At 52.5% G+C, this 25,070-nt stretch overlaps 1 protein-coding gene and 1 long non-coding RNA gene across 2 annotated transcripts in view; both read left to right on the plus strand.

Moving 5' to 3' along the window:
- LOC110343249 overlaps positions 1-997 on the plus strand; it is a 56,502-nt gene extending 55,505 nt beyond the window's left edge. Inside the window, exon 2 of the long non-coding RNA XR_002385461.2 lies at positions 134-997. This is a non-coding gene — a long non-coding RNA (uncharacterized LOC110343249). The remainder of the gene's footprint in view (positions 1-133) is intronic.
- A 937-nt stretch (positions 998-1,934) lies between these two features.
- The window catches only part of Gas6 (growth arrest specific 6), a 30,113-nt gene continuing 6,977 nt past the window's right edge, over positions 1,935-25,070 (plus strand). The window contains exons 1-10 of the mRNA XM_040733594.1: positions 1,935-2,196; positions 2,445-2,611; positions 11,683-11,707; positions 13,513-13,575; positions 18,416-18,538; positions 19,151-19,273; positions 20,693-20,815; positions 21,685-21,806; positions 22,867-22,985; positions 23,177-23,366. Of these exons, the coding sequence (XP_040589528.1) occupies positions 2,118-2,196; positions 2,445-2,611; positions 11,683-11,707; positions 13,513-13,575; positions 18,416-18,538; positions 19,151-19,273; positions 20,693-20,815; positions 21,685-21,806; positions 22,867-22,985; positions 23,177-23,366 (1,134 nt within the window). The 5' untranslated portion in view covers positions 1,935-2,117. The remainder of the gene's footprint in view (positions 2,197-2,444; positions 2,612-11,682; positions 11,708-13,512; positions 13,576-18,415; positions 18,539-19,150; positions 19,274-20,692; positions 20,816-21,684; positions 21,807-22,866; positions 22,986-23,176; positions 23,367-25,070) is intronic.

Below are 25,070 nucleotides of genomic sequence, written 5' to 3' on the forward strand. Positions count from 1 at the left end.
CTCAAAGGTCTCAGGAGGTATGTCAAAATCTAGCTTAGAGGTGCAACTTAGTGGCATGCCCATGTATTGATAAGGCTATCAAAACCACAAGCAAACAGAAACCAAATATAATGCTGGTTTGTTCCCCACCCAGGACAACTCCTTTAAAACAAGAACAAGAGGTTCACAGCTCACGTGTGCCCGAGAAGTGGCAGCGGGGACAACGTAGAACTGGTTCTGTCCAGACGCCTTGCCTCCGCCAATCTCTACAAGTCACTCCAGTTTGTTCCTGATGAGAGAATCCACTGGCTTCCCTTCTTCCAACACCCCAGACAGCATCAACCTCACGCCCTGTGGGGCAGAACCATCTGCCTCGCCTTTCCCAGGCCAGGGCCCATCCAGTGTGGAACGCTTACCCGATTGTTTCTTACCTGCTTTCTATTTCTGCCCTAGTAACTTGTTAAAGATTTTAAAGTGACCTCAAGTCATCAGTCCTCCTCTGTGCTCCACACGTGCTTTTCCTTGCTCAGTTTCCTACGTCAAAACCAAGAAGTGAATGTATTTTGTTAAACCAAGTGTCTATATAACAGGAGGCATCTTTACTGGGACACTCAGTAGAAAGATTGCACTGAGAATTGGGGGGGGAGTGGAACTGAGGTCTGGGCTTACAGCAGCCAGAGGACATCTGAGCCATGGTCACACCCTACAAGCCAGAGAAGCCTCCTCTCACCAGGGTGGGGGTGGGATCAATCAAGTAACTGGGAACGACATTGCTTCTCCAAAATCCCACAGGTGCACAGGCAGCAGCTGCAGATGACGCCAAGGAACCTGCAAGCCACTTGACCTCCACCCATGGTCCCAACTTAGAACTTAGGAAATGGTGGACAGAAATGCCAGAACTCCATTTGGCTTGCAGCGAGTGTACCTGTGGAGGGATTAGTGAAAATCCACCTATGTTTTTGGAACTGGTGTTTCTTCTTAAAGAGCAGGAAATTAATAAAGTAAATATTCTTCCTAAGTTCATGATGGTGTTCATAGCGCTGAAGCAGCCTTGGGAGTTTGGGGTGCTGTCTGGCTTCTGAAGCATCTGGCTTTTTTTCACGGGAGTTTCGTGATTCTGATTTGGGAGCAAGCATATCTATCCAATTTTTAATTCCCTTTCAAGATTATTCCCATGACATTCATCAAGATTATTCCCATGACATTCATTTCCCTGAAAATAACATATTTGTTAACTCCGCCTTCAAATGAATGACCTTAAAGAATTCTACCAGTAATGACCTCGCCATGCTTCCAAGAATCTGGGTTGTAGTCACCCAGGGAAAGGGGGTGACTCCCTGTCCTTTCCCATCAGCATGGGGAGGTGAGGGTCACAGGAGCAGGTTTCCCTAGTGGGGTCTAGCCGGCTGTTGCATAATTGCATCCTGCGATTGGTCTGCAAGGTGTGTGTGTGTGTGTGTGTGTGTGTGTGTGTGTGTGTGCGCGTGTCCCTATGACTTTGCAAAGTGTTCTGAGACAAGAGACCAGAAGCTTTGGTCCTGGAGAACACACAACGCTGCATTCAGGCAGTGGTGTGGAAACCAGATTACAGAGGGAATAGCATCTTGCTTACAGCGGGACCTCCATGCCATTGGGTATGACCTCAGTTATTTCCTTTGTGAATTTTAAATCTTAAAACAATGTGCCCGAGAATGAAGACTCCAAAAACAATGCCTGCGGAGGAAGGTAGAAAACATCCAAACTGCACCTGACCAGGGAGCCAGATCTTGTTCTCCTTTCATTTTTACCGCATTCTAGGTCATGATGGCAGAGAAATTTCTTTGAAGATACTAGAGTAGAACTTGTCAGCTTTCCTTGCCTCACCCAGCTTGGCCCCGCCCCCAAGGGCCCCGCCCCACTCGGCCTAGGTCCCACCCCACCCGCCCCAAGTCCCGCCCCCATCCGCAGCCTCCTTCTCGGCCCAGAACCGCAGCGAGCGCCGGGTGCGGCGCTGCTGCCACCGCCGGGATGTGACCTTCACCGCCGCCTGGCCAGGATGACCGGAGCCCCTGTCCCGCGGCTTCCGCGGCTCGCCTCAGCCTCCCGGGTGCTTTGACTGCACATTCCCGGCTGCCCGGTTCCCCGGCCCGGGCCTCGCCATGCCGCCACCGCCCGGGCCCGCCGCCGCCCTGGGCACTGCGCTTCTGCTGCTCCTGCTGGCCTCCGAGTCTTCGCACAGTGAGTACCGCACGGGTCCCTAAACCCCACCACCCCCTAGAGTGGGGCGCCAGGCCCGCACCCGACCTCAGCATCTTGGTGCGGAGTATCCCAGACACCCAAGGCATCCTGGCCGGGACCGCTGGGCTCTTGGCATCACGATCCCGGAGCATCCCAGACACACAGGCATCGTGGTCCCGGGAAACCCCGACCCCAGTCATTCCACCCCCGAGTGGGTGCAGGTTGACTGCACACCCTTCTTTCTGCAGCTGTGCTGCTGCGGGCGCGAGAGGCGGCGCAGTTCCTGCGGCCCAGGCAGCGCCGCGCCTACCAAGTCTTCGAGGAGGCCAAGCAGGGCCACCTGGAACGGGAGTGCGTGGAGGAGGTGTGCAGCAAGGAGGAGGCCAGAGAGGTGTTCGAAAATGACCCCGAGACGGTGAGCGGGCGCTGAGGTCTCAGGGTGGGGGCTGCGCGTCCCAGAACACGTACTTCTGAATGCCAAGTCCTGACTCCCACCCTGCTCAGGTCCGGGGGACCTGGGAACCGGGAGACCCTGGAATCCCAGGCACCCATTCTAGAAGCTTGAGGATCCTTGTGGTGACCGCGCCGCTGCGCGCACCCCGAAACTCTTAGACACCGAGCTTTGTGCCCACCCCCTTTCACCTCATCACTCTTGAGCCCCCGCCCCCCCCCCCCGGTGACCCCCAAGTCCTCTCCTCTTCAGGAGCAGGAGGAGGTGTGTCCTTGAGTGGGGCCCACTGAGGCCCGTGCGAGAGTATCTAAGGGAAGCCCTTTAAAGAAGACAAGCTAAACTTTCTCCCATCCCCAAAGGAAAGGTGCCCATGGGAAAGAAACACAGTGGTTCGAAACTCAAAGACTTCCCCAGGTTGCCCTGATCCTAAATTGGATTGGAAGTGAGGGATGGAGCTCCTCTTTGCTTTTCCTCCAGCGGGACCCAGGGTTTCCCTGAAAGAGGAATTGAAAGATCTCAAGACTGGAATTGCTTGCAGCAGCAAGTCCAAAAATACGATGGCTGGAATTGTGCAAAGAACACGCATTTGCGAGGGTGGGGAAGGACGCAGGGACGGACCGGCACCTGCCTCTGTGAGGGCTGCACCTCTGTGAGGGCTGCGCTGGCCCAGGACAAACTTCTATTAATAATGTCCTTGGGGAACGGAGCAGGCACACAGCCAACGGCGGCCTGCAGCCCACGTGTGCACAGGAGTCTCCACACGAGGTGGACGCGGGGGCTGAGAGGGTTCACGGGGAACACGCCCCAGATTAGATCATGCCCGAGGTTCAGATCTGGACTCTTAAGTGATGCAGAGGACCTCCTGTCACCTGCCAAAGTGGTATGATTTCGCAGTTCTGGGTTCCGTTGGCATTTTCCTTTCAAAGAATTCTTCTGGGATGAAATAAGGATCACATGACGAAAGGATGTCCCTGTGCAAGCCGCTAGGGCCTGTGCTTTGACTTGTGTCTAATCGGCTGACTGGACAATCCCTGTCAAAGCTGCTTTTCAGATGCCAGTGCTACAGCTGTTGCCGCCAGAGCTGCTTTGGCACTGCTACCCAGTGTGGGAGCCAAGATCAGGTGACAAGCTGTGTGACCCCCCTTCATGGTACCCCCCCCAAGGCGTCACCAGCAGTGTAGGAGTGGATCGCTGATCTTTTTATACCCTTACTGTCTTCCTGCTTTGGTGATTTCTCTCATTCCAATGAGTCCAGCTACCAAGTCTAGGGCAGGGCTCCCGGCTCTCGGTCACCAGGGCTGCGGACTTAGGTGGCTGGGTCTGTTTGCTACAACTCCACCCTCCCATGGAGCTTTCCGCCATTCAGAGTGTGGACAGGGCTTGTGGTGACAAGAGTGGAAGGCAAGAAGGCCGCCGCCCAGCCATGCTGTCCCGCCCCTCTGCAGCCTGTCTGCCAGGGCCGACAGGCCCAAGCTGGCCCCTCCTGGCAGCCTGGACATGGAGCTTCTCTCCTTGAGACGAGTCCCTCTGGTTTTAATTGCTTCCATGTTTAATTATAATTTTATTTGCAAAGGTGTGAAATGAAGACATGAAAAAGAGTAATGTATTCTTAAAACTTCTCTTCAGTCCACGGGAGGGCTTTCCCTTTCTGTCTGCATTTGGGTGAAACACCAGGCTATCATGCTGGGAGAGACAGTCCCCTCTGGCCCTGTCACAATCTGTCTCCACCAGGACTTGGCAGACACCTGTTCCCATCACAGCCATCTAGAATTGTCCACAGTTCTCCCAACCCCCTACCCCTATACTCCAACACGTGAATTTTCATGAGTCAGCTTGGATGCCTGACCTATACCTCTTGACTGCAGTATGGGAATTACTGGGTCTGGTGCCCAGCTGCCCCCTGGCCTCTGTGCACAGAGTTCCAAATCAAAGCTCTTTCTTGGCTGCTACCACCTTGATTTGGCTGACAGTCACTTTTCTCCTCTTGCCATGACTCTATGGGCTATAAGGCAAGCTTCAGGAAGAGGTAGGGCTAAGGCATGCTCCGGAGACATGGGGTCCACCGTCTGCAGGGATCTTTGACTGGAGTCTCCCTTACTCCAGACCCTTGACTGGGTGGGCCAGTGGTCCTACAAGCACCACTTACCTTCATGGCCTCGGAAGAGTGGGAGGGGACTCATCTTCCTGACCTTGAAATGTAGCTTGTTGTTTCTTGTGTTGAAGGAGAGCCATGAGACCGTCAAGACAATGGGCACGGCCTGGGCTTGCCCGGAACGTTATGTGAGATGCTATGTGCTACAGAACACCTGACAGTTTCTCCCAGTGGCCCTAGGGAATCCTGACTGGGCCAGGCAGGACCCGCACCGGGGGGCTGATCTTGTAAGTGAGATTTTAGGGCGAAAGAACCAGATCTGGGAGTCCAAAACATTTAGGCTTAGTCACCTGTACTCATGGAGACCAGAAATGTCGAGAAGCAGAGAATGGAGATTTAGTCTGTGCGCAATAAGAAAGGGAATGGACCGAGAGGTCTGGTGGCTTCAGGACTGTCTTTGGGATACTGACTTGAGCTTTGAGTTTGCATAGAAGGCTTTGGGGCATGAGGCATGCGGAATTAAGCAAGGCTTGGCAAGTGTGGTCTGGCTGGTGCCGCCTCAGTTCTGCAAAGTGGTCTGAAGAAGTCCTTACTCCTTGTGGGGACAAGGTGGTCCTCAGGAGCCCAGCTTCTTCATAATAATCATTCTCTGTGATCTCACTGAGACTGTGAACCTTTGAGATCTTTCACTTCCCTTGGGGTCTGGGACAAGACAAGACATGTTGACAGATCTTTGTGCCTTCAGGCTTGCAGGGGTTGAGATAGGTGTGCTTCTCCAGCTTTCCGTAGACAATGCTTGGGTGATTAGCATGCCTACATGCAAAACTAAGCCAGTGACCTAAAGTAAAAGAGATGGGAAACAAAGGTAGAGGAGCCAGGCCTTCATCTGAGTCCCCTTGGGGGCCTGGATGAGGAGCTGGTGTTTTTCTAGTTAAAGCCTCAGTGCTTGCTATAATCGTATTTAGTGCCTAATTAAAATCCTACGGTATTTACAGTGATGAGGTAGAGAGGCCTCTCTCTCTTGCTCTGAGTGGTGTCCTGGCCAATTGTAGCTTACACTCACCTGCCATCCATATTGGGTAGCCCTAGGTAGCTGGAACCAAAGGGACAATCCCTCCTCCCTTGCCTGGGGTGGGGGAACCACGGGACTCCCCCCCTACTGTTTATGAAAAGAACCTGCTCAGTTAGGGTTTCTTCTGACACTGGTAAGGAGAATGTCAGCCCTCAGCCCTCCAATGAGCATAGCAGAGTGGGACTTCACTGACACTGATAGCTACGCTGGTAACTTTCTCCTGGGAGGGAATGCAGGTCCCCCTCCACACATTTCCGGTGGGCCTCCACCCACATTCCTTAGTGGCTGCTCCCCTGTGGTGGCAGCCCTGGCCCCTTCTAATCACTCTGTGCCTGCTCTCCCCACAGCTTCTCTGTTATCTGGTTTCCCTTTTTATTGTTACTGTCCCTTCCGGGCACTTCGTTTTCAATGGCTGCGTTCCCTGTCCCCGTGGCTAATTCAGAGAGGCCCTGGGTGTAGCCCAGTCCCAGGTAAGGGCCTGCGCAATCTCTTCAGTAATTTACCTAATCCTTTGAGGCTGTGTCTCCAGATAAGATGTTTGTCTCTAGAGGTTCCTAATCAAGAAGTTAATCCCAGCTGGAGTCTCTGCCACATGCTTTGACCCTTATCTGCTGGCAGGAAAAAGGCAGGCCTTTTTGGTGACTGGCACCTCGTCTTATTTAAGATGCAGAGTGCAGCCTTGCAAGATTGGCCCTGGGGTTGGCTGGCTGTTAGGAGTAACGCCCCAGGGGCTGAATGACAGCTCCCTCCCTCCCTGGGGTCTCTTACCTCTCAGTGGCTCTAGATCTCACCTCCACCGTGTCCACCAGGGCAGTGGCCCCTTCTCTGGGGCTGAACTCAGACCTAGGTGGCCATGTTGAAACCATGTCTACCCACTAAGGACACTTTTCCTAGATGGTGGGCTCTCCAAGGACAGCTTGGGGAAGGCCAGCTCCGGGGCAGGTGGAATACCCCAGCCCCTTCCTCCTCCCCCCTACTTCCTTTTAGAACACTACACAGCAGCAACAAGACCTGGTTTAGGAAAGGGATGTCCTAGCAAGAAGAGAGGCCCTCCGGGACTTGGCAGGGAAAGGGCATCAGGTGAAATACCCCCAACTCATGTGTACATATTCAGAACGTGAGTACACATTCATATCCCTACATAGACACACATGTACCCACAGAGACAGATATACAGACACAGGTAAGCACACGCTCACGAGCTCTCTTGCCGCCTCTGAGTCCCATCTCTCCAGGCGTCCTTTCCTCTTCCCTCATCAATTTCTCCATGGCTTTTGCTGCTAACAGGCCTTGAGGGTAGGGTTTTGCAGGCCAGGGCCACCGAGCGATGGCCAAACTGTCACTCTTCAGAGCTGGCCCGGCACAGGCTTGAGTCTGGCAAATGGGTCAGGAGACAGGACTAGCCTCCTAGGGTCCTGCAGGCGAGCTTGGAAAGGAGACAAGCCCCTCTGGTTCTATGGACACTGCATCTGTGGATGGTAGTGCCAGGAATCTACCAGGGCAAAGGTGTTTGGAAAATATCCTCCAGGAAATAGGCACCGTGAAGGGCTCTGCAATCGGAGCTGGCACCTCAGCAAGCCAAACCCTCCCCGGTTACTCACCCAGTGGCCCTTGGGCAGGTCCTTCGTGCACACAGGCTACTAGACATGCTCAGGCGAAAGCTGCAGCTGGGGCTCGGGGACTGGTGTTTAAAGCCTCTGTCCGTTGACAGTCACTGCTCCAGCACCTTGGCTGCACGGGCTTTGGTTTCTGACCTGGACAGATTATAAAGTGTGTTTTTATATTTCCAGCGGATTGGTACAGGAGCTGGGAGGGGAAGAAGCTAAAGTGTCCCCGCTCTCCTCTGGGCTGTAGGAACATGTGATACGGGAAAAGAAGCAGCGGGTGCTGGACCACCCGGAGTCTGCTTTAGTGTTCGTGCCCATGACAATGAAATGCACACGGCCACATGGATCCCTCAGACGTGCTGCAGCCCTAGCTTCGGGGGAGCTCACAAAGCCCAGGGTTGCAGTCACAGGTCGACTGTCCTCAGAGAGGGATTAGGGATGAGCCAGCAGCTCCTACCTCAGTGGGCCCAGAGTCTCTCCTTGGGACCTTTGCTCTTCATGGGTGGTCATGAAGTGACCACTTACAGAGCCAAAACTGCTTGCTGCAGAATTGATTAGCTGATCTACCTTCAGAGGCTCTCCCCCACCCCCCAGAATTTAAAAGCTCTCCCACGCATCTGTGCCTTCCAGTCTCTGCTCTGATAGAGACTACCTGGGGAGCCACAGGTGGTATTGTGTGCACAGAATGTTCCCCAAACTCAGGTAGACAACAGGGTTTGCGTCTTCTCACTTTCACAATCTGTGCACACAGCTGTCGAGGTAGAACATGGGTTCATTCCACGTGGAGCCTCTGATGCTCAAAGTTTACTGGGAACTAGCACTCCCTGAAGTCTGCTCGGGAAAGCAGCACTCCAGAGGCCTACCCATGGTCTGGGTGTGAGCATTCCTGGTGTGAGCATCATGGGCATAGGGCCTGATGCGGCCTGTGGAAGTGAGTTGAGGGGGCCAGGGAGGCCTCATAGATCCAGGTGGCAATAATGTTCTACAGGTAGCAGCTGTGTAGAGTAAACTGCAACCTTCCCAGCGGGGTGGCACAGGTTGACAGTTGGGGTGTCCTTTTTGTAATCATAAAATGTGATGTCAGTTCACCCCACTTTGGGCCCAGACGTTTCTCCATCTTGATATGCACGCATCCGACTTTGCCCTCTTATGTGGGTATTGTCTGTCTCTGGAGCTTGAGCTGTCTTCAGATTTAGTCTGATCAGTCAGCCACCAAAGCTATGCAGCTGCAGGCTGGTTGGTGAGGCCCTCCAAGGAGGCCAGGAAGAATGATAGCTGGAAGCCATGGGCACGACCCTGCCTGGTCCCTGTGCAGGGGGACAGGGAGCTCAGTCCTGAGCTATGTCAAAGGCCACTGGGCCCTTCTGATTTGGATGTCAGGATTGCTGCACCCTTCCATGAGAACAGCCTTGTACTGGCCTCAAGCCAGACCCTACAGCAGTGTCGTGGGGGAGTATGAGCAGTGCTCCGTTACCTTTGACCTTTCCATATGCGTGGCTATGAAGGGCTCTTCCTAGCCATGTGAACCACAAACTTCTCCCCACACTGCTGACTGCACCCCCACATCTGGCTCTATGACAGGAAGGATATTTTGTCATCTAAGTTCTTTCCTGATATTCTTTCTAATCCCAGAGAAAAGCACCTGAGTGCTCACACACACCCCCACACCCTCATCATGGGGATCTTACTCAGGCTTATTCCATCCCTGCCACCTCTGTTCTTATCCACATAGCCCCTCACCAATGAGAAAAGTGAGAAAAGACAAACAGGGTGCCTTTCCCATTGCAGGTGGGGGGGGGCGCTCTCCTGGGGGTCTGTACTTCGGGGCCTGTCTGGTTGCCTGTTGCTCACAACATTCCTGAACAGGCTTCTAGCCATCCTGTCACTGGCCCAGAATGGCCAGAGGGCTCGTATATACCTGTGTACAGGGTAGGGACACCTGTGTACAGTGTGGGCCTCAGAGACAGAATGGACCCTCGTGTACAGCCTATGCTTAGCCAGAAAACTTGTTTTACCAAGACAATGTGTGAAAACCCACGACAGGGGACACTTAAGGCTGAAGAGAACTTTGCTGGATGGTTCTATGTTAACTTGACCCAAACTAGAGTCATCTGAAAGCAGGGGCCCTCAATTGAGAAAATGCTCCCATAGGACTGGGCTGTAGACAAGCCTGTAGGGCATTTTTTAAATTAGTGATTGATGGGGCAGGGCAGCCCACGGTGGGCTGTACCATCCCTGGGCTGGTGGTCCTGGGTTCTATAATAAAGCAGGCTGAGCAACCCAGGGCAGACCAGCCAGTAAGCAGCGCCCTCCATGGCCTCTGCATCAGCTCCTGCCTCTGGGTTTCTGCCCTGTTTGAGTTCCTGTCCTGGCTTCCATCAATGATGGACTACAATATGGAAGTGTAAGCCAAATAAACCCTTTTCCTCCCCAACCTGTTTTTGGTCATGGTGTTCATTGCAACAATAGAAATCTTGACTAAGACAGAAGCTGGTGCCAAGATAGTAGGGGTTTCTGTGAGAGCTGGTTGTGTATTTTGGGAAAGATTGTGGAAAGAGTTTGAAACTTTGAGATAGAAACGCCACTGAATGTTGAGATTTCAGTGAGCTGTTTTGAAGGAGCTTGGAAGATAATTATGTTGAGGACAACGCAGACACTGGGGGCCTGGCCTATGAAGTTTCGGAGGGACATTTAAAGACTCTATCAAGGTCATTTGTTAATTTGAACTAAGATTGAGGTTCTGGTTATCTGGGGCTGAAGAATCAGCTGTGATTAAGATGACACCAGAACCACTAAAATGAAACCTTTGCTTTGCTTGGGATGTTGGATGCTGGTCAGCTGGAGCTGAGAAATTAGCGGTGATTAAGAAGAGACCAGCATTGTGGGTGAAATCTCCTGGGAAGTGTTTTCTGAGAGTCAGCACACGGAAGCCGTGGTGCTGGAAGTAGAACTTGGTGGTGCTAGTTTTGAAGGTGTGAAGAGACATGGAGAGCAGCTGAGGAGGCTCTGTGTGGCCCAGAAGAGACCATTGGTGAAAAAACAGCCCAGCCGCAGCAGAAGACGCCTAGGTTTTGAAGATCCCAGTCCCATGGGATGACCCACCAAGAACAGCAGCGATGGCGCAGTGAAGCCAGCCAGAGCCTAGAGGACAAGCTGTGTGTGCTGCACAGGGCTGAGCCGCAGAGGTGACCCAAGCCCTTCGGAGGAGCCCACAGTTGAGAGATTGTAAACTTTAAAAGGAGACTTTGGATTTTTAAGAGCCTGGATATTTTAAAGGGACTGAATTTTAATGTGTGAGTTTGTAAAGACGGTGAGACTTTTAAAGTTATTTATGTTTTTAATGTGAGCTTGGGGATGAATGTGAAAGGAAGGAATGTGTTTGTGTGTCAAGTAGACAAGGGGTCAACTGTGCTCTATAGGTTTTTGTTTTTGTCTTTTTTGATTTTTCGAGACAGGGTTTCTCTGTATTGTTTTGGAGGCTGTCCTGGAACTCACTCTGTAGACCAGGCTGGTCTTGAACTCACAGAGATCCTCCTGCCTCTGCCTCCCGAGTTCTGGGATTAAAGGCGTGCGCCACCAACGCCCAGCAGGGCATTTTCTTAATTACTGATTAATGAAAGAGTGCCCAGCCCTTTCCCTAGGCTGGTGGTCCTGGGTTTTTATAAGAAACTGGAATGAACAAGTCAGAGGGAGCAAGCCAGTCAGCAGCACCCTCCATGGCCTCTGCATCAGCTCCTGCCTCCAGTTCCTGCCCTGCTTGAGTTCCTGTCCTGACTCCCTTCAGTGATGGACCATGATGTGGAAGCATAAGCTGAACAAACCCTTTCCTCCCCAACTTGCTTTTGGTCATGGTGTTCCATCACAGCAATAGTCTCCCTAACTAAGGCAAGAACTCTGTGTCCTTGGACTGAAACTGGGTCACCTGGAATGTTCCTATCCTTCTACATGCATTTTCTCAGGAAACCTGGGAGGCACCCTCTAACTAGCTATGGATGATACCGATTTGCTTCTTCCAGAAGGCCACACAGTCATGCCCGGCAGTCAGGGATCCTGCAGAGACTGAGTCAGCAGAGGCCTCCCGTCCCCAAATTTCTCGTTGCCATCCTTTCTGAGCAGGGCTTTCTGAGCAGTTCTGCCACTGAGGGAGCCACGGTGCAAGATTCTTGCTTCTGTGTGGTGTCTGCAGGCCTGGTTAAGCAGGTAGCCCTTTTTAAGAGGCCCCATGCTGCGCCAGTTAACTGTTGCCCTTCTTCTCTTTCCGCAGGAATATTTCTACCCAAGATACCAAGGTAAGTTAAAGTTACTACTGTGGCCTCATTGTCACACAGACGTAGGGTCTGCTTCATGTTGGGGAAATCCCACTGGCATGTTATTCCTGGGAGGAGGAAGCTGTGAGGGTGGAGCTGTCGAGAGTACATGGGTCAAAACATGAGTGTGTGTGTGTGTCTGTGTGTCTGTGTGTGTCTGTGTGTTCTACACCATCATTTTATTCCCAGTTGCCTCAGCCCAAGACTGACGCTGCTCTTTGCAGATGGCTGTCTTTGATTTCAGGCCCTGCCCGCATCCCGAAGTAGGTTAATTGCATGCCCTCAAACTTTCTGGTGTTGGGACTCTGTACTTCTGAGATTATTGGGGAACCCTCCCCCCCAAACTTTGCTCCTGTGTGTTGTGTTTATCAGCATTTTGCTCTATAACCAGTTAAAGTGTAGAACCTTGCACAAGGTTTTTACATAGTTTGATGAACACACCTACTCTCAAGCCGCTGAAGTGGAGCACATAATGGCATATACCGGAAATAGGAATATGCTCTTACAGGAGAAACAAAAAAACAAATAGGATTCTAGTCTGGAAGACAGTTGCTTTGCTCCCTCAAGAAGCCAAAATTCTCTTGAGTGCTGTTTGGTCAACAAAGTGCTTTGGCTGTATATCGCTTGTAAGAAGAGTGTGTTCTTGGTCTTTGGACTCATGAACACATTTGGGTAAGATGCTGGCCTTCCATTCTAGAGGAACCTGCTTGTAATCTGTATCAAGTAATAGCTCAGAGGACCAGTGACTTGTCTGCTGTGACTCTGCAGGCACAGGCACCAGGATTTTGGCTGGGGGGAGACAGGAGAACAAAAAAAGGACAGACACAATTTCTTACAGTCAAGCTGGGATCCGTTGGAGATCTTTAAGGCATTTGTTAGGTATAACACAAAGGGGGTGGGCGCTAGCTAGTCTGAGCAGGCCTCTGTAGGTGAGCCCTATCAGGCTACAGACATCTGGGAGGAGGGTGCTAGTCCTTTGTACATACACACTGATCAATTGTTCATAAACACTCATTTTCAAGGACAGCTTTGCCATTTCTCTTGATCCTGGCCCATATGGGCAATGGCTTTGCCAGTTTCTCATGGATCAATCGGCCTTGGAGTTCTTGGCAAGCTTTATTTATATCAAAATACACATTCACTCAGGACTTCACTCATTCAGACCTACCTCTAATCCCTATGCTAGCCCAAAAGCCTTGGGCCATCTCTAGTGCCAAAATAGAGGGAGGTGGCTAGCCCATCTATGCATCCTGGCTGTACTTTCACTGTCCACACTGTCTTGTCACATGTGGACAATCAACAGTGACCTCCTGGAGGACCAGATGGAGTGACTGAACACCATCATACACAGCCATCGTGTACTGTGTGTGTTCCATCGCTGTGCTCCTGGCTCCCTTGTAGAACACGCATGTCTGCCAGGTCTAGTGCCCTACAGGCTATAGAGGGGACCTAAAGAACTTCTACTTCCAGACTAAGGACAATGTTTCCTGCCTGGACCGCTGTGATCTTGGCGTTCAGTTCCTTGGCCATAGTCCGACTGTGTAAAGTTCTTGGTGTTCTGTGTTGATGGGAGGTCCCTGCAGTCACCCCTTCTGCCGTCAATGTTCTGTCTCACTGGGGGCACCTTCCTGCTGCTGCCACCACGTGCTTTATACTGACAGCTAGGCCATCCACGCAGTGAAGATCCATGTGTCCAGGTGGAAAAAAAAAACCTGTCACTTGGCACTGATTTGGATACATCCTCTACCTCAGGGATGGCAAGTGACCATGTTGTCTGTTTCTTTCAGAATGCCTGAGGAAATATGGCAAGCCTGAAGATAAAAACCCAAATTTTGCCCCTTGCGTTCAGAGTAAGTGTCCCCCCGCCCTGTCACTTGAAGTGCATGCTGGGTAGCTGTGGCTCAGCTGTGGCTAGGATAGAGCTGCTAAGTGAATGTTCCATCAGCATGAGAAGTTGTCAGGCCCTCCAGGAGTCTACTCCTTGTACATTGAGCTTTCTCCTAAAGAAAGTACATCTCGCTTATGTTTTTAAAATGAGCAATAAACGCACTTGTTGTAGAGGGTGAAATATTTCACAGGGTGTGAAGTGTACCCCTACCTCTCCTCATGCAGGCAAGGCCATCTTCCGGCTCTCTGTTTGTACCTAGAAGTACAGAGGTGGCTTTTGCACACGCGTGTCACCTCCATCCCTAATCACTCCCTTGTTTGGAGTCCCTTCCGGGGCAAGGGCATTTACATCTCCCATCAGATATCAGCTGCCTTGGCTTAGCTTAGCCCAGGTAGGTTGATCGGGTCTGAGGTTATTTTGTTTCTGTTGTTACAAAAGCAGAACGATGTCTTCTGCATCTGTCCACACTTCTGGCTCCTAAGAAATGGTCAGAGACAAGCCTACATCCATATTTCCCTTGGAGAATGGCTTCTGTAGCTTAGGTGTTCCCTTCCTGCTGGAAAAGCCTCTGCTTTTGTCACTGTCTTGTTGTTTTGGTTTTAGGTCAGTTTTGCACCTCTCTCCTTAATTTGGTTCTTGACACTTGCTCATATCAAGCATGGTAAATTTCTTTCCTCATACACTCTAACTTGTTGGGACACGTGATGCCCCCAGTGCTCTGTGAAGTTATTCTATTGCTTTGGTTGGTGGCTGATATTGTGGTTTCAGAGCCTCTTAAGATGTTTTGAATTGCAATGACAGTCTTGAGATTCTGCGACACACACACACCCCTGCCCCGCCCCGCCCCGCCCCGCTGCCACCATGGTGGTAGGTGGCCTGGAAGATGGGGATGAGATTGTAGCCTGTCCCAGAGCTGATTAGATGATAAACCTCCTGTGTCTTCTGGTGCCAAATATGTTTATGTTGAATCCATGCGCCAGATGCCTTGCCTGCTCAGGGCAGGGGCTTTGCCAAAGTCCCTGACCCATAGCTACGTCCTGCCTGGCACTGCTCATCACAGATTCCCATGACCATGCACCTGAGCCATCATTGTCTGTCCCCTCATGGTGGCTGTGCAGAAGTGCCCCGATGACCCACATATCCTCCTTCTGAACCAAGGAAGGACAGGGCCACAAGCCAAGCCCACCAGCTAGACAAGCTGCTGCCCTTTGTTCCCGGTTCTTTCCCTCAGTGCCCATGACGTGTCATGGCTCAAATTCTCCTGAGTACCCATTTTTGTTAAAAATTAAAGCATAAGTCTTGCAGGTCCCATTCTGGCATTTCCTAGAGAGCTTAGATGTCACCTTAGACAAGCCGTCGCCCTAACAGGCCTTCTGGGAGCCCAACAGCCCATCTTCTGGGGGCTGATCATGATGCCAGCAGCAGCTAGAGTAACAAGAGAGAAGCCATAGACTAAGCATGGGCTGTGCTTTCTTGCTGCCAGGAAAAGCTGTGACGTCCATTTCTTTCCTTTCTTCTAAACCATTCGAGCTTCCCCGCCTTGTCCAGTGGGATCTTCCGACAGACATGCTGCCAAGAAGGTTGATTCCCCACACCTTACATCAGGCAGGGGTAGATGAGTCAGGTCAGCAGGGTTTTCCAGGGGTCAGGGGCCCTTTATGGGCCCAGAACAAAGGGTCTAGATTGGACAGGACTGCTGCCCAGGACATGACTTGCCACCTGGAGAGCCAGATCATATTTTATAGTCTACCTACAGCCACTCAAAAAGCCAGGATAGACTGTTAAGAATAACAGCAGATCTCTGTAAGTTGAAGGCCAACATGGTCTATAGAGAGAGTTCTAGGACAGCCAGGACTATAGAGAGAAACCTATTTAAAAAGATAAGAGAAAAGGAAAGAAAAGAAAAGAAGAGAAAACAAGGGTAGAGCCTACCTGGGGAATAGCTGCCTAGGCCTGAAAAACTCCATTCTTTCTCCTTCCGGGAATGTGTCAGTCTCACTGGAGAAACCTCTGGGCACCTGCCAAGGGTCAAACATTGGACTTGGTAAATTTCCAACAGGAAGAGAAATGATGTGTAGTAGGTGGTATTCCTCCAGGGACAGAGGGAAAGGGTTGTGGTGTTGTCTCTATGTTGGGGGCCTCTTAAAAATAACATTACCCCATTGGAAGCTGGTACTGCACCATCCCTTGGCCTAAGGACAGATTTTGCAAGGGCGGCTGTGGCATTCTTGGCCAAGTTAACCAGCCCTCGTGCCAGATTTGCTAGTGTATACTTTAGAAATAAATTTAACCCTCCAACTGGACACTTCAGTGTACTGGACACCATATTGTAGCTTCATGTGGGCTCCCATGAGTCCACAGCACTTGTGGCGCAATAAGGACCTCCAATCCAGACCCTTTATTTACAAGCCACTCTGACTTCACCCAGTACCTACATGCTTAAGGGGGAAAAAACGGCGTTTTGTAATGATCTGCCACAAAGCACTCTGCAAGAGTGTCAAGAACACTTGAAGATTCACAGGCATGCTGCTGGCTGTAGTTTATGCAAGCCCAGCAGACTTTGGATATAAATGTGGAAAGACCACGGGGGGGGGAGGCAAGAAAATCAGATCGCAGAGCATGTGGAAAGACCACGGGGGGGGGGCAAGAAAATCAGATCGCAGAGCTTCCCTGAGAAGCCCAGACTTGCTTCCCAGGCCTGCCGTGGGCTCGGCACCTAGCCCAGCCTGGCCCTGTACGAGTAGGAGCTGCCAGCAGCGAGGCTGACCTGAAAACCTTGGATGAACATAGGAATGCATCTGGGAAATCCAGAGGTTGGCTGCTGCCTCGTGCCAGGTCCTCCCCCGTCCCTGCCAGGCAGCAAGAACCCTCTTTGTCTACAGTTCAGGTGTGGGAAGCAAGAGGCCTGTGGGGAGGGCCCCCAAGAACGGAGCAAACACTGATGTGGGTAACCTGGGAGACCTTTGACATCCTGCCAGGATGGCCTCCAGGAGACATTGGCCGGTGCTCCCAACGCTCTTCGGGCTTGGCCTGAAACTGTTCCTGTAAAATCAAAAAGGAACAAATGCTGGCTTCAGACCCATGCTGGCAGTGAGTACGAGAGGGACGCCCAAGAGTCGAAGTCTGAGATGTGACTTGTCATGAGACTCAAGATGGCCGTTCACCAACTGGAAGCGGGGGAGGGGGAGGGATGAGCGAATGCATATCTCCTAGCCGCTTCCTCAGAGAGGGTCAGCTCAGCCTTCCTCCTGGTCCCAGCTTTTCATGTACTGCAGAGGGCCCACATAACCCAGAGCTTCCACTGGAATCCGGGAGAGCAGCATGGCCTGCAGGCGTGAGACATGGGCTGGGGTTGAGAGAGACACGTGTGACTATGCTCTAGGAGTGCTGGACTACACCCTACCCCTGCCCTTCAGTGACGATCGGGTGGCCAGATGACAGGGACCACACTCAAGGACAGGAGGGAAATAGGGTTGGTTAGCCTCATCCAATCAGAGCCCTGGCTATGCCGTCTGGTCCGTGAAAATCTAGAGCCAGTCTTTGGTCAGGCGCTGGGCAGGGCAGACTTACATCAAGGAGAAGGGGAGCAGGGGAACATCAAGATTTTAATGGAGGTGGCAAAATACCTCTGGGCAACGGGACGCCAGTCCAAACAGGACCCCAGTCTGCATGCCGTCTAAGCAGTGGAGACGACCGGACCTAGGAAGTGACACCCCTTGAGAGAGCCTCGGAGCTGATACCCTCTTGTGTCTCTAGAACCACTAGGATAGCAGTTTTCAACTTGTGGGTCACAACCCCTTTGGGGGTCAAAAGACCATTTCACAGGGGTCACCTAAGACTACCAGGAAACCGGACATTACATTAGTAATGTAGCAAAATTACAGTTAATGAAGTAACAACAAAATTAATTTTATGGTCGGGGGTCACCACAACACGAGAAACTGTATTTAAGGGTCACGGCATTAGGAAGGTTGAGAACCACTGCTCTAGAACTATCTAGCTGTTGGTGAATAGGAGCCACCCCACTTCCTACTCCATCCAGGAGAACTGTAGGTCCTTCAGATGGGGCAGGATGAAGGGCCCAGGCCTCCTATGCCCTGGGTCAAGCTCGCATCTGTTCAACCTCTGCAAGGATTCTTTGAGAGCAGGATATAATAATGGTTTTCTGTGACTTCCCTAACCTTGAGATTGAAGCAAATGCCAAGCTTCCCCGCCCCCACCCAAGGCATAGTCGAGGCTGTGTCTGGAAGTCTCAGCTGTGTCCCTAAGGTTCTCCGTGGAGAGCAGTTAACATTGTGCCAGCCTATAAGCCAGAGGCTGAAGCTGTGTGGCTCAGTCACCTGTGTCCTGCTCAGCTGGCCACTGCACATCTGACTTGATTGATGCCTTAGTGCTGGGCTCCTGTGTGCTTGCTGGGAATTCTGGTGTCTGAAAAGAGCCTTCCTGCCCACGCAGTGGGCTCCACTAATTCTGTCCTGTGGAGGGAATAAACACTTTTAGGGAAACTAGAGGACCCATTCCCTGGGAGGCCTGAGCCAGAAGTCCCTCTTTGCCTGGCCCAGTGACAGTCACCCCCCTCCCAGTAGACCTAGGTGGAGTGACTGGAAATGGTCCCCATGCCTTGAAAGGTCCTCATGTTTGTCCCTGTCCCAAGGTGGGGACCTCCATCACAGCTTAGCCCACTTCGGAGCCCCTAGGAACTCCACCAAGCCCCCACTGGCGTCTCCGACCACCCCCAACTGTGTGAGGTAGGGCTTTCAGAGAAATCCTGACTGACTTTCTGCTTTGTATCCCCAACTCAGACTTGCCTGACCAGTGCACCCCAAACCCTTGTGATAAGAAGGGCACTCAACTCTGTCAAGACCTCATGGGCAACTTCTTCTGCCTGTGCAAAGCTGGCTGGGAAGGCCGGCTCTGTAACAAAGGTGAGAGTCCACAGCCTCGCCCTCTCTCCGTCGCACACGCTCCGATCACACGCTGCCCCACCCACTCCTCACCCCCTACCCATGATGGGGAGCACAGTAGTACCTGTAGTCTGTCCTAGGATAAGGCCCTGACGGACACCTGTCTTGGGAACCCTTTGCAGGCCCAGGGTGGAACACAGCAGCTCCTGAATGCAGCAGCCTTGAGGGTCGCCAGAGCTGCAGGCTCCTAGAAAGTTGAGGCAGCCAGAGAGCTGTTTTCGGGCCAGGATTGAAAAGAAGGAAATGCCACATGGGTCTAAGGGGCCCCACCTTGATTTCCTCAGATGCAGGACAGCAGAAGCTGCCCAGGCCTTCACCCAGGGTAGTCTAGCTGCATCCACAGGTCATCTGGATGGTTCTACCCAGGGTGGCAGACTAGGCTGTCTGCAGGTCTCGTGGCTGCTGAGCAATGATTGGTGGGTCCATTTTGTCCTCCACCGTGTCCCTTGTCACCTAGAGACCTTCATTACGGAGTCTGTGGCTGTCCCCACCAGCAGCAGGTGCACCTCTCTCTGGCCCTCACCTGCATGAAAGTGTCCAGGTGTAAGCCCCTTGCTCTTTCTTCATGTCCAGATGTCAATGAGTGTGGCCAGAAGAATGGGGGCTGTAGCCAGGTCTGCCACAACAAGCCAGGAAGCTTCCAGTGCGCCTGCCATAGCGGCTTCTCACTTGCCTCAGATGGCAGGACCTGCCAAGGTAAGTCCCTGGCTGAGCCACTGCACCACCCCCCACCTCCCTGTCCCGGGAAGGGAAAGGGCATCCTTTGCAGATATGAGAATCATCCCTGTCCCGGGAAGGGAAAGGGCATCCTTTGCAGATATGAGAATCATCCCTGTCCCGGGAAGGGAAAGGGCATCCTTTGCAGATATGAGAATCATCCCTGTCCCGGGAAGGGAAAGGGCATCCTTTGCAGATATGAGAATCATCCCTGTCCCGGGAAGGGAAAGGGCATCCTTTGCAGATATGAGAATCATCCCTGTCCCGGGAAGGGAAAGGGCATCCTTTGCAGATATGAGAATCATCCTTGTCCCGGGAAGGGAAAGGGCATCCTTTGCAGATATGAGAATCATCCTTGGGAGGTGGTGCAGCTCAGCCTCGTGGACACAAGTCCCTAGGAGAGCAAGGACAAGGACTGGAAATGCCCACCCACACTAGTGTTTCTGGGTACCTCCGGCCCTAGGAACCTGCAAGACTGCCTATGCGGTCACCGGGCCTAGATCTCTGCCACTGACTGCGGGGAACTCGGCAATGTGGCAGGCCCCGGTACCCCTGCGCACCTGCCAAACTTGCAGACCCTCCCAGCACAGACGGCCCCTTATCTGCCCCCAAGAACATAGAAGCAGACGGGCCCTCCCCATTTCCACTCAGCCCAGAGAAGGGAGCCTAAGAACACCCAAAAAATCACCCCAAAAGTGCATGTTCCACCCCGTCCCCTAGGGTATAGAGGGACGGCCCTCGACCTTGCTCCTACACAGAAGTGCCCAGAGTGTCCCCAAGTACCGGAGGCTCACTAGGACCGGGCGGGCCCCACCAGCCTACATGGTCCAGATGTCCCCAGGGGGCGGGGTCAGCTCACAATCTGGGTGCAACCCTGATGAGACAAATGACTATTTCCCTCACCCAGTTTGAAAAAAAAAAAAGTCTTTGTTTTCATCTACCTCAGAGTTCACCTCTGACAATCCCAAAGAATATTCTTAGGAGGTGTGATTGTTAGGGGACGCTCAGCCACTATGGGAAATGTAAGGGAAATACATATGGGAATGTATAGGCCTCCCCTCCTATGCCCTTATTTCAGGAACATAGTCCCTCTCGTTGTGGCTCTTGGCCCTGGCCTTGACCGAGGGCCACAGCCCCCACAGCTTAGTAGCAGGTTGAGGAGCCTGCCTTGCTTTGTGGACCCTGAGCAACGAAATCTACTGTGCACCCAGTGTGGGGTGAGCAGCAGGTGGTCCCCGGGCCCACCATCTCTTGAGACCCACAGCGAAGGCATCGTGCCTTCTCCTCCTGTCCTCCACCCTCCCGTCTCGGGGCTGTCCGCGCCCTCTATCCCCAGTGGCCTCTGCAGCTGGTCCAGACCAGCCTGTACAGCCTCGGCCTGGCTGGCTTTGCTTGCAGACGTGGATGAGTGCACAGACCCGAGCACCTGTGGGGAGGCGCGCTGCAAGAACCTGCCGGGCTCCTACTCCTGCCTCTGCGACAAGGGTTACACTTACAGCTCCCAGGAGAAGGCCTGCCAAGGTACCTATGCTACAGCCACCCAGGTTACTTCCTTCTTTGACCCGTTAGCCTAGGATACGTGTGGTCACTGCCTGAACGTGGGCTGCATTGCTCTATTGCTGGCAACCGGTGGTCCAGCGTTCCAGGAGGCCATTGTACATACCACCCCATCCCCCTGTGCTGATCTAGGGTTGAAAAATGTCTTGACCTCCTGGGAGTCTCTCTACCTTCATTGAAGGTGACCCCTAAAGTCAGTCCTCTGTCTCTTCCCTTTTTCCTGTCCCCACTGTGTCCCTATTTGTATGCTCACACACAAGGCTCTCATGCATGTGAATGTGCTCAAACGAGCACACACTTGCATGTTTAGCCTTCTCCAGCCTTCAGCAGACTTTGTGAAGATCCAGAATTCCTTGGTAGACTTGGGTTTCTTCCTAGCCCTCTGTGTCCCTGCAGTAGATAGGGAAGGATTGGCTCATTTTCTCACTTCAGAGGCTCAGCATGACCTGAGGGCAGAGGCTGTCTCCTTCTAGAGTCATACCTTTCTGGAAGCTACAGAAGACTCTGAGAGATAGCTGTGGGGGTTCTGGAGGAAAACTGAGCCCCCAGGGAAGGGAGCCTGGGTTCACAAGGGAAGGAGTCCCAAGGGTCCTGCCCTGCACCATTCTCCACAACCCACAAGGACACTCTTAGTCCCTCCATCCCTGAGCCAGGCTGAGCATCCTCAGACACCCTCAGCTCTTCATTGCTCTCTAGGAAGCAGGGACTAGGAGACAGGCCTCCGAGGTAGCAGGCTGAGCAGTGATGGCTACAGGGTGTCTCTGGGAAGAGTAAGTGGGGTTGCTCGGTGTTGGAGTTTTCCCCGTGCCTACCGTGAGTCCCTTTGCCGGCAGATGTGGACGAGTGCCAGCAGGGACGCTGTGAGCAAACCTGTGTCAACTCCCCAGGCAGCTACACCTGCCACTGTGATGGGCGTGGGGGCCTAAAGCTGTCCCCAGACATGGATACTTGTGAGGTAGGTGACCCTAGTGCCCGCTAGACAGCTTTGAGGGGCCCCAGTGCTTTGTATAGGACCCTTTGCTAAAAGGTTGTGGGAGAAAGGTTTCTGGAGACTTGGTTGACTGAAAGCTCCTAGGCTCTCAGGGCCACACAGCTAGCCAAACTCTGTTTGGTTGTGTTGATGATATCTCCATAGCAACCCCCACTCATAGCCACGTAGCCTGATGGTGCAGACCCAAGGTGTGATGTGGTCACACCAGGATACACAGTGTGTGGGCGTGTGCGCGCGCACACACACACACACACACACACACACACACACACACGCACGCACGCACACACGCACACCATTCACTCAGGGCTCTGTATCAAGCTAACTCAACTGCAGAGAAGTTGTGCATTGTTGGCATTTTCTGGAAAGCAACAGCAAGTGACCACATATCATGATGACTTTGTAAGTCACAGACCTAGGAAACAGAAGAAGCATTTTTTTTTCAGTTATGAGCCTGAAGCCCAAGTCGTCTAGGTACTTTGTGAGGCTCCCATTGCATGAGGTAGTGCCCTCCTGAGGGGCGAGGGGACCCGCACTTGTGTGGTCTCTGCCTCAGGCTCACTGCTGGACTGTGTGGCAGCGTAGGATCCTTCTGACCTTCGCCCCCCCTGGAAGCCAGCTCAACCTGCTTTAAATCCATCCTCTCTCTGGTCAGTGGGAAAGCCTACACCATAAATCAGGGAAGTTTCTTGAACCATAGTCTTCAAGGCCTTTGTGCTCTGTTCATTTTGTTAATAACGTACTAAAAATGAATTTTTATGAGTCCCTGCTCTTCTGTGAGTTTGAAGCATTTCTTAATGTAAACACCACTTGCAAATAATAACAGGCAAAGAAGCAGTTGATAGAAGAGTTCACAACCCTGAGCCTCTGCCTGGGGCACCAACATAGGATGGGTCATGTAGACTCTGGGATTTCCAGGGGTAGGCTAGCCCTGGGATCTCCCCAATGTGACCAGGACCTCAAAGTTGTTTGAAAGGTAGCCACAGGGCATCCCCACCCCCAACGCCTTCCTATCTCGTGGCAGGACATCTTACCATGCGTGCCCTTCACCATGGCCAAGAGCGTGAAGTCCTTGTACCTGGGCCGCATGTTCAGTGGCACCCCGGTGATCAGACTACGCTTCAAGAGGCTTCAGCCCACCAGGTGAGAGCCAGGAGAACAGGACGGCTGAGCCCAGGGCTCCTAGTTTCCAGGAGCCCAAAGCCACTCGAGATCTCCAAGGGAACCAGCTCCACATGTCCTGGAAAGTGTCACAGGGGTCAGGGCCCTGAGACAGGCCAGGCCTGTTCCACCTGCCCTCTGTGCCCCACGTCGTTTCTTGGGTCTGTTTACAGGCTGCTGGCTGAGTTTGACTTCCGAACTTTCGACCCTGAAGGAGTCCTCTTCTTTGCTGGAGGCCGTTCAGATAGCACCTGGATTGTCCTGGGCCTAAGGGCTGGGCGGCTCGAGTTGCAGCTGCGGTACAATGGCGTTGGACGCATCACCAGCAGCGGGCCAGTCATCAATCATGGCTTGTGGCAGACGGTGAGTGAAAGCCAAGGCTATCCCTAGCGTCTGGCGTTGGACACGGCCCGTGGGGAGGAGGATGCCTGCTCTAGTTAGCCCACAGCTGCGGCTTCTTCGGCTGAGTGTGGCTTTACTCAGAAAGGACTTCCTGTGAGAGTGATAACTGCATGAAGATGCCCAAACCAGTAAAAATCACCGTGAGCACGAGCCACTGAGACCAGAGTCCTCTCACCTGATCACAGGGAAGCCTTCTGCCCCCAGCTTTGGATGACTTCCTCACTGGTTCTGGGGTGACGGACAATGATCTCCTACTTGGGAACTACATCCTATGTCCTAGGCAGTAAAACAGGTTTGGGAATTAATGTTTGGAAGAAAAACAGAAAGACATGGTTTTTCCCTTAGCCATGAAGACAAAATGAAAAATCCATGTTCCGCTTTGCAGACAAATATGGCCCCTGCCGTTTCTCCAGCTACCAAGTGCTATCTGCTCTTCCTCCTGCTTTGAGGGATCAGAGTCTCCACAGCATAACAGGGGAGGGTCCACAAGGAAAGAAGGAGCCTGGGGAGAGGGCGCCCTCTATACAGCCATGGGGACAAGCCTGGTACTATCTAGGTGGCAACTCATATACCCTGAACTCATGGGTCAGTGACAGAGCATCCCAGGAGGCCAAATTATGCCCCTTTCAGTGTCCCCTGCCCAGTCATTCATAACTCAGCCCTCCTGGTAGATGTAGGAGGACACTAAGGGTTCCTCCACCTCAGCTGAAAAGGATCCGGGTGTTCTGGGAGACAGGGACCATGCCATGTCTAATGAACGTTCCCACACAGACTTCAGGGCTCTACATGCAAAGTTTCTGAGGAATTTGCTTGATCATTCAACCTCAGTCCATCCTACACACTGTTAGGAGTTAAGAAAAAAATTGAAATATGCATGTTGTTCCAACTACAGCCCTGGCATGGGGAGAGCCGTGATACAGACAGCTCACTAACTGATGGATACTTCTGGGCCAAGGATGTGCAAAGGAGCAGGGTTAGGACCTGAAGCACCTTGCAAAAGCAGAGAGATTGCATAGGCCACAGAGGTGTGGTGGTTGTGAGGTCTTTTTTTAGGCTGCAGAAGCAGGAGGTTGAGTAGACACACCAATGGGAGACCCAGAGTGAACTGACGTTCAGGTCAGGCCTAGTCTTCACTGAGGAAATGTCGGGGTATGTCTCTTCTCTCACCATAACTGTCCCATTCCCCTTGGACCATTATGGCAACTAGCCACAGTTAGCTGTGCTGGCCTTCTGGCTGCCAGGCCAGGTGAACAGACAAGCTGGGCTCTGGCCACCTGACGCTTCCATAGTGAGGAAGCTCGTCACCCGCTTGACCCCTTCTCACAGAGTGGAGACCACACCTTCAGTGCAATGCATGTTTGTAGGCCCAGCACGGCATCTGCCACTGTGGTCACCTTGGGCGTAGCCAAAAGTGCATCAGTCACTTCAGGGATGCAAGTCTCCCAGAGTGGGATTCTCCTAGGAGAGGTTATTTCATGGATCCCAGAGTCAGCTGTGGTACTGCTGGACAGAAACACATCATCTTCGTGACACTGGGTGAGGGACATCCAGGAGCTGCATTTTCTGGTCCTCTAGGTCTTTGAGAGCCTAGACAGCAGAAGACCCATTGCAATATCAGCTAAGAACAGCCCAGGGCTTTTAGCCCTGATGCAGGACTGTGGTCTA

This window comes from Mesocricetus auratus, unplaced genomic scaffold, assembly GCF_017639785.1.
Source record: "Mesocricetus auratus isolate SY011 unplaced genomic scaffold, BCM_Maur_2.0 Super-Scaffold_100031, whole genome shotgun sequence".
NCBI classification, from domain to species: Eukaryota; Metazoa; Chordata; class Mammalia; order Rodentia; family Cricetidae; genus Mesocricetus; species Mesocricetus auratus.